Here is a 12,709-nt window from a genome sequence, read left to right on the forward strand (position 1 = left end):
GTCGCTGGGCTCGGGAATCCGAGGCAGGTAAGATTTCTGAGTTCGAGACCACCTGGGTCTACATAGTGAGCTCCAGGGTTACCTTTGAGGAAAAGAAACAAACCCGAAGGAACAAATCCCAGAAGCCGGAGAGCCCAGCCTCCCCAGCCCCGCCCCTCCTTCTGGCCCCGCCCACCATTCCGACACCCCCCCCCACCGCGTCTGTGGCCCCGCCCCTAACTCGGGAGCTCTTGGCCGCCATTTCGGCGTTTCAGGCCGGACGGAGCGCATCTAGAGCCCGCAGGCCTGCCCCGGAGCGCGTACGCCCACACGCACGCGCCGCCCACATCCAGCTTGCGAATCCGGAGGCGACCAGCTCCGACAATGCCCCGGAAGGCAGCCAGTGAAGAGGAGGAGGAGGCGGCTGGGGAGCCGGGCCCTGGGGAGATGGAGGCCGGGCGGCCGCGGCCGGTGTTGCGCTCGGTGAACTCGCGCGAGCCCTCTCAGGTCATCTTCTGCAACCGCAGCCCGCGCGTCGTGCTGCCCTTGTGGCTCAACTTCGACGGCGAGCCTCAGCCCTACCCGACGCTGCCACCGGGCACCGGCCGCCGTATCCACAGCTACCGAGGTACGAACGCGCGCTAGGCCGCACGTCCCAGGCCCGGCGCGTTCCTTCCAGCCCCGAGCACTTTGTTCCTACCCACTGCATCTACCCCGAGAAATGCTCTGTCCCAACTGTCCTTTCGGCCGCGATGTCCCCAGTTCCCGGTCTGGTTCTGCATCCGAAGCCCTGACTTCGTGGTGACAGCCCGGAGGGGCACAGACAAATGCATGAACAGACACGAGCCAGCCGGGGTCATAATCGCTGCAATAGGAACCGGGTTCAGAGGGTTGTGAAAGCGTGGGCAGAGTGCGGGTGCGTCCAGGTAAGGAGCTCACCTCCTAGAAGAGTCAGCCAAGGGAGGGAGTCGGTGCTTGTAGTTGGAGGGTCGCCGATGGCATCCGCTGGCGTCTTGGCCCAACACTCGTGAGTATAGAATATTGGGTTGAATTCCTGATCCTGCTGCCTCCCCGCTAAGTGCCGGGATTTCAGGTTTGTACCTAGTCTGACTGTGTGCGCTTATTAACCATAACACCAGGGCCGAAGCGATGGCTCAGAGGTTAAGAGCACTGGCTGCTCTTTCACAGGTCCTGAGTTCAAGTCCCAGCAGCCCCTGGTGGCTTATAACTATTTATAATGAGATCCGGTTCCCTCTTAACTAGTGTGCAGGCAAAACACTGTAATAATAACTAATAATAATTAAAGAACAAACTACCAATAGTGGAGAAAAGTTCTTTCAAGGCCCTGCCTAAATGTTTATGAAGAACAAGCGAAGCTGCTCGTGTGTAAAATCCCAAGACTCAGGCAGCTGAGTCAACTGCCCCAGGCCTTTTTGCTTACTTGCTAAATGGGGGAGAAAAAATTCCAAAGGTTATATTAGCCCTAGAGAAATAGGGCTGTGTGACATTGCCATATTTATATACTGAAAAACATACCCAGGTCTGTCTACAACTCAGGAGGCCGAGACAGGAGGATTTCAGTGAGTTTGAGGCCTATGCAGCAAGATTGCATCTGAAACAAACAAAAAGACAACCATGTGATGTGGAATTTGTAGACCAGGCTGGCCTTTCACTCAGATCCTACTTCCTCTGCCGTTTGAGTACTAGGAGTAAAGTAAAAACCTTTGTCACCAAGCCCAGCTCATACTGCCCTTGTCGAGCTTGGCCTCCAACCCCTGTGTCAGGCAACTCACAAGTTCCTGTAACTCCAGCTCCAGGGATTCCATGTCCTAAGTTCCTGCACTCACTTGAGAAAAGAGAACATAATTTTGACCAAGCAAACTGGTGGTTTGAATTGGAATAGCCCCATATATTTGAATGTTTAGGGAATGGCTCTATTTGAAAGGATTAGTAGGTGCAGCCTTGTTGGAGGAAGTATGTCACTGGTGGTGGGGTTTGAGGTTTTAGAAGCCCAAGCCAGGCCCAAAGTCTGTTTCTCTACCTGTTGCTTGTAGATGTAGGACTCTGTTTCTTCTCCAGTGCTGTATCAGCCTGGGTACCCACATGCTTCCCACCATGCTGATAATGGACTAAACCTCTGAAACTGTAAACCAGCCCCAGTGAAATGTTTCCTTTTGCAAGACTTGCTGTGGCCTTGTTGTTTCACAGCTGCAGAACACTGAGACACAAACAGAAAAACTGGGGCAGTCTTCTTGCCTCAACTTCCAGAGTTCTAGGATTGCACATGTGAACAGAATCATTTACTTTTCATAACCATCAGGGAGGCTCTTGAGAGGTCTTTTCTCCTGATGGTGGTATATCTAATGAGCTTGTGCAGTTAGGCACCGTGCTACAAACTTGAAGTAGCTTGGAGAATTGGGTGGAGTCAGGATGATCAGGCGTTGACACCAATCTGAGCTACATGATATCCTGACTTAACAAAACAATAAGAAATAAACTGGGGGGGCTGGAGAGATGGCTCAGTGGTTAAGAGCATTGCCTGCTCTTCCAAAGGTCCTGAGTTCAATTCTCGGCAACCACATGGTGGCTCACAACCATCTATAATGAAGTCTGATGTGCTCTTCTGGCCTGCAGACATACACACAGATGGAATATTGTATACATAATAAATAAATAAATAGATATATATAAAAGAAATAAACTGGGGCTGGAGAGATGGCTCAGCGGTTAAGAGAACTGACTATTCTTTTAGAGGACCCGAGTTCAGTTCCCAGCACCCACATGGCAGCTTACAACTGTCTGTAACTCCAAGATCTAACACCCTCACACAGACATACATTCACACTAATGCACATAAAATAAAAATAAATTAAAAAATAACGAAGTAAACTAATGCTTCTCAATTTTACTTTTTGACATATAACGGAGAAAAGAAATCTCTCTCTTTCTCTCTCTCTCTTTCTTTCTTAGATGGTTTCTCTGTAGCTTTGGATCCTGTCCTAGCTCTGTAGACCAGGTGACCTTGAATTTACAGAGATCTGTCCGTCTCTGCCTCCCAAGGGCTGATATTAAAGGCATGTGCCACCACCCAGCCAAAAAGAAATATCTTACATGTTTGGAGACATATAGCACAATATTTTTTTTAGTGCTAGTGACGGAACCCAGGGTTTGGACATGATAGGCAAGCATTCTGTCAAGTTCTGTCTGGGTATTACCTTGAGGGTGTGTATGATATGCCTACAGAGGCCAGGTGAGGGACTCTGGTCCCCAGAAAGTCTAGTTGCAAAGGATGGATACTATGGATTCTGCAAACCAAATCTGGGTCCTCTACAAGAACAAGTGCTCTTAACCACTGAGCCATCATCTCTCCAACCCCCTACTTGTTTATTTATTTGTTTGTTTGAACAGGGCCTCAGCATGTAGCAGTTTGTCTTTTATACCAAACTTCTAATGTTTGTTGAGGAAGAACACAACAGGAATCAAGATTTCTTTAGTCTCCTATTTTACATAGAAACTTGGGTTAATTTTGTATTCGCCAAGATTCCTCTGTGCCAGTTTTTTAAATTTTTGTACTTTGGGTTGGTGACTGCTAGGAATTGAACCTAGGACCTCACTCATGCTATGCAAGTACTGTACTATTGTGCAGTCCTGTGCCTAATTTTATATAAAAATAATTAAGACAGGTATGATAATGCATGTCTGTAATGCCAATGTTAATGAGACTGAGGCAGAAGGATTACCATGAGTTTGGAACTAGTCTCAGCTACACAGTGAGACCCTGTCTCAAAAAAAGCTTTTATAGGTTTGAACTGTGTTTCTAGTTAGTACTAAGGCACTTCATGTTAGGTAGGAGGCCTGGAGTTCAGTCTCCAGCAAAACAAAATGTCCACTAAGTCTTCAAGGAAGTTTGTGTCCCATGAAAAATCATTCTGATTTAGTCTTCCTCTGAAACATTCTACTTGGGTTTTTTTTTTTCTTTTAAAGATTTATTTATTGATTATGTATACAGCTGTACCTGCACACCAGAAGAGGGCACCAGATCTCATTATAGATGGTTTTGTGAGCCACCATGTGGTTGCTGGGAATTAAACGCAGGACCTCTGGAAGAGCAGCCAGTGCTCTTAACCTCTGAGCCATCTCTCCAGCCCTGCTCCTGCTCCAAACAGTCTTATCTCTGAGGTTTGCCTTTTGTATCCTCTTCTAAAAATGAAGGTATAATTTACGCTGAGCTTTGAGAGTTTTTGACAGTAGCAGCAACACCTAGGTAAACTTAGAGATGAGAACTTTTCTGTCATCACACGAGGATCCTTCCTGCCTCTTGTCACTCAGCCCCTCCCTCACAGAGTCAAGCGCTTGTCCCCTTTTCACACTATACATTAGTTTGCCTGTTCTTAGTCATGAGTCCTGTGGCTTTTTTTTTTTTTTTTCTGAGACAAGGTTTCCCTGTATAGCCTTGGCTGTCCTGGAATTCCCTCTATAGACCAGGCTGACCTCAAACTCACAGAGATCTGCCTGCTCCTGAGTGCTGGAACTAAAGGTGTGTGCCACCCCTGCCTGGCCCTTCTATGTTCTCCTAATGTCAGCATTCTGCTTTTGCACCTCCCGGGCTGGAGACCCAGTGGCCTTTCACATCTTGCAGTGTGTGGTGAGATTGCCAGCACTTCCTTGCCCTGCATGCACTTTCCCTCCATGTTTGCAGAGCCCAGGCCCTTTCTTTCTGCTTTCTGTCTTTTGCTTCCAGCATGTTCGCTCCCTTCAGCCCAGCCCTGCTTTCTCATGCATAAGGGACGGTCCTGAGGAGCTCTTTTATCAAGCTCCTCTTTTCCAAAGGCTTTGTTGTAACCTTAAGCAGAGTGAAAGGCAAGTGTTTTATGTGGTTTGATGCAATTAATAAACAGGTGTCTTATTCAGAGCAGTGTGACTTCTTAACACCCTCTGCTTGTGTTGACAGGTCATCTTTGGCTCTTCAGGGATGCGGGGACACATGATGGACTTCTGGTCAACCAGACAGAACTGTTCGTGCCATCCCTCAATGTGGATGGACAGCCTATTTTTGCCAACATCACACTGCCAGGTTGATAATCTTACGTCTTTTTTATAGCTTTCTACCCAGGTTGCCCTGGAACTATATAGCTCATACTGACTTAGAATTTAGAGAAATGTTCCTGCTTTAGCTTCTCAAGTGCTGGTATTATAGGCCTGAGTCACCCACCACATGGGCTCAGTCTTTGAAAAAGATACGGGTGAGCATTGTAACAAGTAGAAGATAGGTCACTGAAGAGTGCTAGAGATAGGTAGGGTATCTGGTCTTTTTGTGGTCTGGGCTTGGTTTTTCAAGACAGGGTTTCTCTGTGTAACAGTCCTGGCTGTCCTGGAACTCGCTTTGTAGACCAGGCTGGCCTCAAACTCAAGAGATTTGCCTGCCTTTGCCTCCCTACTGCTGGAATTAAAGGTGCACACTACTCCACCTGGCTGGGATCTAGCCTTTTTATGTTATTTTCTACCATAGATGAAATGGAAGTATTTCGTTTCTCTGTCCTGTGTTGAGCAAAGATGTTGTGTCTCAGAAGCACTTTGGGCTCCTAAGAGTTGGCTACGCCAAGGTATCTCTTTGTAGGACTATGATACCCTTGGTTCCTTGGTCTTATAACAGACTTATGCTCTGGAATCCCAGAACAAAGGGAGAGTAAGATGTGATCTCAGCTACTCAGGAGGTTAGGGCAAGAGGATCACAAGTTCAAGGCCAGCCTACAGAACAAATTTAAGGCTAGTCTGAGCTACTTTCTGAGACCCTGTCTCTAAGTCGAAAGTAAAAAGAATGCTGGGACTGGGTCTGATGGTCACGCCCTTAATCCCAGCACTTGGGAGGCAGAGGCAGGTAGATCTCAGTTCTAGCAGCCTGGTCTACGTAAGGTTCCAGGACAGCCAGAGCTACACGGTAAGAGCCATATTCAGGGCAGAAACCAAAACAAAAAAAGAGTATAATCAGAAAAGAGCCTTGAGCCGGGTGGTGGTTAGCACATGTCTTTAATCCCAGCTCTTGGGAGGCAAAGGCAGGTGGATCTCTGTGAGTTCGAGGCCAGCCTGGTCTACAGGAGCTGGTTCCAGGACAGGCTCCAAAGCTACAGCAAAACTCTGTCTTGAGAAGCCAAAAAGAAAGAAAGAAAAGAGACTTGAGCAGTGTTAAATTTTGTGAGTTCCCTGGTGATTTTATTACTTTTACTATTATTATTGTGACCTTTTCAGAGAGAGAGAGAGAGAAAGAGAAAGAGAGAGAGGATCTCATGTTTCCCAGACTGACCTCAAACTCATTATGTAGCTGAGGTTGACCTTGAACCCCTAATCTTTCTGCTGGAATTACAAGCATATGCCTGGTTTTATGTGGTGGCCCTGGGGATCAGTTTGTGTACTCGGCTGAGCTAGATCTCTTGGTCCATTGTGAGTGTGCTTGCTTGTGCAGGTATATCATACATTATGGGTGTAGAGGGCAGAGGCCAACCTCAGATGTTTTTCCTCTAATTGTTCACCTTAATTTTTGAGGCAGGGACTTCCATTGGCCTGGGACTCACTGATAAGACTAGAGCTGCTGGCCAGTGGGCCCCTAGGCAACTTCTTTCTGCTGCCCCAGCACTGGGATTATAAGCATGTGCCACCATTCCTGGCTTTTAACATGGGCTTTAGGAATCGGACTCAGGCCCTTGAGTTTGCACAGTGAGCACTTTACTGTGTCCCTAGCTTCCCCTCTCCCCCCTTTTTCCCCCTGAGGCAGTGTCTCACTGTAGCCACAGCCGTCCTGATACTTGCTTACAGAGATTTGCCAGTGTCTGCCTCCTGAGTGCTTGGGTTACAGGTGTATACTTGGTCTATTTCAATTTATTTAAAAAGGTTTTGTTCTGTAGCCTTGACAGAACAGGAACTCTATATGTCAGCCAAACTTCCATCATATTTTCTGTTTCCTGAGTTCTAGGATTATAAGCGTGTATCGTCATGCCTGATTTATTATGATATTTTAATTTTTGTTTATTTAATTTATTTGAGACAAGGTCTTACTTACTACTGCCCTGGCTCACCTGGAACTTACTTGTGTAGAGCAGGCTAGCCTTGAATTTAGAGAGGTCTTGCCTCAGCCTCCTGAGTGCTGTGGTTACATATATGAGTTACTTTGCCCAACTCCCAGTGAGTTCAAATAGCAGGGGTTGACCTACATTCAGGTACACACTGTTTTGGTTATCTGTTACCATGTGACACTCACTCCCAAACTAACAAGACCCATTATTTTTGTTAAATTTTCCAGTCTGACTGAGCTTGGCCAGGTTAATTTGCTTCCTGTTAGGACCTGATGCAGCTGTCTCCTATTGGTTGTTGCCTAAAGCTGGGTCTCTTAAATGACTTCTTAAGGCCTTGTCCTGTCCCTCTTGGTGCAGTTTCTCCAGCAGGGTAGCCCAGAGCTCCTAAGAATGGACAGATATGGCTGGACCTGCTTAAAGCTTAGGCCCTGAGTTGCCAGGGTCACTTCACATTTGGTTAGTTGAAAAAAAGTTAGGCCAATTTGATGAGCCAGTTGAGCGCTGTGAGACCTGCTGACGTGACACTATCATGTGTGCTCTGCTTTTTGTTTTACCCTACAATGAGATTCACAAGGTCAGTGTAGTTAGTGGTGGTGGTGGTATCTGACTCACATGTCTCTAGTCTGCCTCTGAGGACTTGGTTTCCTGTCCTTGCAGTGTATACCCTGAAAGAGCGGTGCCTTCAGGTTGTGCGAAGCCTGGTCAAGCCCGAGAACTACAGGAGGCTGGACATCGTCAGGTCGCTCTATGAAGATTTGGAAGACCACCCAAATGTGCAGAAAGATATAGAGCGGCTGACACAAGAGCACTTTGAAAATCAGACCCTGGGAGAAGAACCTGAGGGAGTCCATTGAGATTAGTGGTCCTGAATTCCAGCTTTGATGGTTCTGAGTCATAACCCACACATAGGACAGGTCACTTGCTTTCCACTGTAAAATGTTTCATTCTCGGAGTAAATACACTGCGTTACATAACAAGAAAGTTAACGCCACTGGGCTTTGTGGTGTTTAAGGATAAACATCACAAAATGCCACTGAATCAGCCCTTTCTAGAAGCACGCATCAGAAGGGTTCTCATTTTACTTCCTGGTAAGTTGGGAAGTTCTTAAGGAAGGGTGTAAGGATGTTTGCAGTGTGTCCTTGATTTGGAAAATGCAGTGGCATTTGAACAGAGGGCACCCGCCTTCTGCTTTGGGAAGGCTGAGAAGGCCCCAGGGCAGGGACGGAGTTCTTCGAGGCCCTGTGCCTGATATGTCAGGAGCCTTCAGTCTGGAATGTTGGGTGCTTGGTGGAAGAGTCTGGAGGGTCTGTCTGTCTGAGGAGAGCCTTAAGTGTACAAGGAGAGGAACAACTTAGCATCCTGTGTTTAGACAGAACTTTTTCTTTCTTTTTTTTTTTTTTGGTTTTTCGAGACAGGGTTTCTCTGTGGTTTTGGAGCCAGTCCTGGAACTAGCTCTTGTAGACCAGGCTGGTCTCTAACTCACAGAGATCCGCCTGCCTCTGCCTCCCAAGTGCTGGGATTAAAGGCGTGCGCCACCATCGCCGGCTACAGAACTTTTTCTAATATTCCATGTCACAGCACTTTGTTGTTTTTTTTTTATTTATTTTTTACTTTCTTGAAACAGTGTTTCATGTAGCCCAGGCCAGTCTCAGTCACTCAGTAGGGAGTGCTAGCCCTGAACTTGTGATCCTCCTGTGTCCCTTGCTGCAGTGTTGGGAGCTTGTGTGTGCACCGTGGCCTGCTCTGCCCTTTTCTCATTTGGAAACAGGGTCTCACACTGCAGTCCAGCCTCCTGAGCCACTCTGGCAGCACTCTTGTTTGTGAGCCAGGTAGGCGTCCCATGGTCACTGTCACGGGTGTTTTGACATCAGCACACACGGTAGAAAAGAGCAGTTCTGTGTTTAATTCTGGTTGTGAGATCCTCTGTCTATGAGGAAGCTGCTGCCAGGAATGGGCATTGCCGTTGCTGTCTGTCAACCCCTGGCATTCCAGCTGGGCTCTGCATTTTCTACTGGCAGGACCTGGGCATTCTTGGATTTGGGGGTGGGTGGTGGGCGGGGAGGAGAGAAGAGGGAGACTATTTTTGAAGCTGCACTGAGCCACACCCTCCCAATAATGGGTCACAAAGTACACAGTTTTATGGATGGTTACATCCTTTCTTATGTATTAAAATATTCATATTCATTACTTCTGTGAGACATTTTTGAAGGACATAGTTTTTGTTTGTTTTTAATTTCTCTAGTAGAGAAAAATTAGAGAAGGCTGGGTATGGCTGCACACACCAGAAAAGATAGTCAGCTGAAAGGAAAAAGACAGACCCTGTGCACTCTCAGCTTCCTGTAACCACCTAACGGGGCTCTCTTTGCAGGGCATGGTTTGATTGCTTCAAGCTGTTTGTCATAGCTGAGATCATAGGGGATGTACAGTTTTATATCCTGAGTTTTCATTTAACTTCATTTTTTCCCTTTCTTGTTTTGTTTTTTGTTTTGCTTTTTTGAGACAGGATTTCTCTTTGTAGTCCTAGCTGTCCTGGAACTCGATTTGTAGACCAGGTTGGCCTCGAATTCAGAGACCGCCTGCCTCTACCACCCCGTGCTGGGATTACAGGCGTGCACTAGCATGCCTAGCCTTCATTTAACTCCTAAATTAACTTCCCCATGTTACTCCAAGCACTCTGTGAACCCCACTGTGCTATGCTCCTCCTTTGGGGATGACTATAGGAGTGTTGGTTGGCATCCTGGTCTCCTTGAGTACAGTCTGGTGCCCTTAAGATCAGCAAAGTGAGCGTTTGCCACCACGCTGTCACTCCTTAGTCCACAGCTTCCATGAGTGACATAGCCCATGTTCAGAAAGTCTGCAGGTACCGAAGCGTGACAACATTGGTTTTATGTTTTTAAGCCTATCTTTGTCTCAAAAAGATCTTCTGTTTGTCTTATTAAACTGGAAATTTGAATACTGTTCTCTGTGCTGTCCAAAGCATGAGTCATGTGTGCTCTTCCTTTGGCGTCCTGTAAATGTTTTCTGCCTTGAGTTTTCTGAAAAAGCTGACCTTTAGTACAATAAACTGTGCTCAGTGAAGGAAGCGGGTGTGTTGTGTTATTTTTAATAGTGCCCTTCCTTCCTGTGGGGCTGAGATGTCTGCTGCATGGTGGGGCTGGGGAGTCAAGAAGCAAGGCCTCCCTTTCGTTTGGTCTCTTTCCAGCCTTAGGTTCCTTTTTAATTTAGCACTGTTTTTTCTAGCCTCTCAGTATCTCTGTAAAGGCATTTAAAGCCTGAGGAAGATGCTGGTGAGATGTTGATAGGTGTGGTGGCCGATCCCAGAACTCTGCAAGTGGAGGCATTCGGATCAGGAGGCAGACGTCGTTCTGTTACATAGTGAGAGTTCCAGGCTGAGCTGAGTCTTTAGAAACCTCTCAAAGGAACAGCTGGGCTGGAGAGAGCACTCAGCAGTTATGAGCACTTGCTGTTCTTTCAGGGGACAGCACCTAAGTCGGGGGGCTCACAGCTTTAGTTTCAGGGGATCCAGTGTTTCTGGTCTCAAGGTCACCTGCAGGCTTGTGCACATACTCACATGCAGACACGCACAACTAATCTTTAAAAATAATTTGTATTGAGAACAGATTTTTGACCTACAAAACTAGTGAGTGATTTCACATTTTCACGGGCAGTCAACACTGGTAACTGAGCAGAGGGCACCGGACTTGTGAGCAGTGCACTAGAAAGACACAAAATACGAGTGTGTCTCAGTGGGTGAGCACTTGCCTATCATGTCTGAGGCCCTGGGTTTGGTCCCCAGGACCACATGTACACACGTGCGTGCGCACAGACACACACACACCTTAGCACCTCAGTCCAGTTTTATGCTGGTCACTGTCCTGCCTGAAACTCCAGTATAGCCCCTGAGCTCCTGGCTTCAGCCACTTGCCTGCTTCAGCCGTCGCTATACACAATCTTGATAGTTCAATGGCCGATATACTGGCTAGTTTTATTTATTGTTTTAGTTTTTGAGACAGGGTTTCTCTGTGTAACAGTTCTAGCTATCTTGTAACTTGCCTTGTAGACCAGACTAGCCTTGATCTATTTAAAGATCCACCTGCCTCTGCCTCTCACGTGCTGAGATTAAAAGTGTACTATGATTGCCGGGCTGCAGCTAGTTTTTAACTGACACAAACATGGGAAGAAAGAACCTTCATCGAGAAAATGCCTCCGTAGGATTGGTCTTCAGGGCATTTTTTTAATTGATTGATGTAAGGGGGCTAGACCCACTGTCGACAGTGCCAGCCCAGGGCTGCTGGTCCAGGGTACTGTGATAAAGCAGGCTGAGCACACTGGTAAGCAGCACTCCTCCACGGCCTCTGCTTCAGTTCCTCCCTCAGAGGAAGATTGTGTTGTGGAACTGTAAGCTGAAATAAACCCTTCCTTTCCTAGATTGTGTTTGGTCATGGTGTTTATTATCAATAGAAACCTAAGACAGCAGAGCAGAGAAAAATTAGATGAGGTTTAAGATGGTCATCAAAAAAGGTGAGCAATAGCACTGAATTATAAGAAAAAGCCTAAAACTAGTTTCTAAATTAGAAACCAATCCTTAGTAGCATGTAGATGCCTGACCTTAAGTGGAAGGCAGGAAACTTGCAAGTAGGGAACATTAAGATGGGCCTGGAAACTGACCCCATAGATACTGCTGATCAGATCCCAGCACTCAGGAGGTGGAGGCAGGCAGGTCTCTGCTCGACAGCAAGTTCCAGGACAACCAAGGCTACACAGAGAAACCCTGTCTCTCAAAAAAACAAAAGAGCTTAGATTCCTCAGGCCCAGGGAAGCCACAGGGGACAACTTTCTGGTAAGTGTGGGAGAATTTTATCTGGGCAAGGAATACCCCTCAGCAACTCACCTGCAGGGAAAAGAAGTGGCATTCTTTAGTTGTAGCAGGATCCTGGCTTTGAATATACTTCTGTTTTAAATTGTGTGTGTGTGTGTGTGTGTGTGTGTGTGTGTCTGTGCACATGAGTGTAGTGCCTGTGGATGTCAGCAGAGGGCATCAAACCCTCGAACTGGAGTTACAGCCAGTTGTGATCTGCCTGCAGTCCTCTGTAAGAGTAGCTTACACTCTTAACTGAGCCATGTCCCCAGGCCCAAGAGTGTGCTCTGTAAATTCTAAACCTCAACTTCAGAACACTGAGAACTTACTGAAGGTACCCAGGGCTTAGAAGAGGTGAGGAATACAGCAGGCTTGGATCACACAGCAGCAGCCCCAGCAAGCACATCTTTAATCCCAGCATTTGGGGGTAGAAGCAGGCAAATCTCTGAAGTCAAGGCCAGCCTGGTCTACAGAACAAGATCCAGGATGATCAGGGCTACACAGAGAAACGCTGTATTGAAAAGCCAAAAATAAAGTTTTTGTTACATTTACTTATTTGTGTCTGTGTGTGAGAGAGAACATGTAGAGTCATACATGTGTGCGTGAGAGAACATGTAGAGTCATACATGTTTGTGTGAGAGAGAACATGTAGTCATACATGTGTGCGTGTGAGAGAACATGTAGAGTCATACATGTGTGAGTGAGAGAGAACATGTACAGTCATACATGTGTGTGGCAGAACATGTAGAGTCATACATGTGTGTGAGAGAACATGTACAGTCATACATGTGTGTGAGAGAACATG

General features: G+C 46.8%; 1 protein-coding gene across 1 annotated transcript; it reads left to right on the forward strand.

Annotated features, from left to right (window-relative positions):
* Positions 1-230: 230 nt before the first annotated feature.
* On the forward strand, positions 231-8,017 carry Vhl (von Hippel-Lindau tumor suppressor). Its single transcript, XM_005365019.2, has 3 exons — positions 231-607; positions 4,931-5,053; positions 7,704-8,017. The coding sequence occupies exons 1-3, from the start codon at positions 364-366 to the stop codon at positions 7,898-7,900; spliced, it is 564 nt and encodes a 187-aa protein (XP_005365076.1). The 5' UTR covers positions 231-363; the 3' UTR covers positions 7,901-8,017.
* Positions 8,018-12,709: the final 4,692 nt, after the last annotated feature.

The sequence above is a fragment of the Microtus ochrogaster genome, unplaced genomic scaffold (assembly GCF_000317375.1).
Source record: "Microtus ochrogaster isolate Prairie Vole_2 unplaced genomic scaffold, MicOch1.0 UNK1, whole genome shotgun sequence".
Lineage (NCBI taxonomy): Eukaryota > Metazoa > Chordata > Mammalia > Rodentia > Cricetidae > Microtus > Microtus ochrogaster.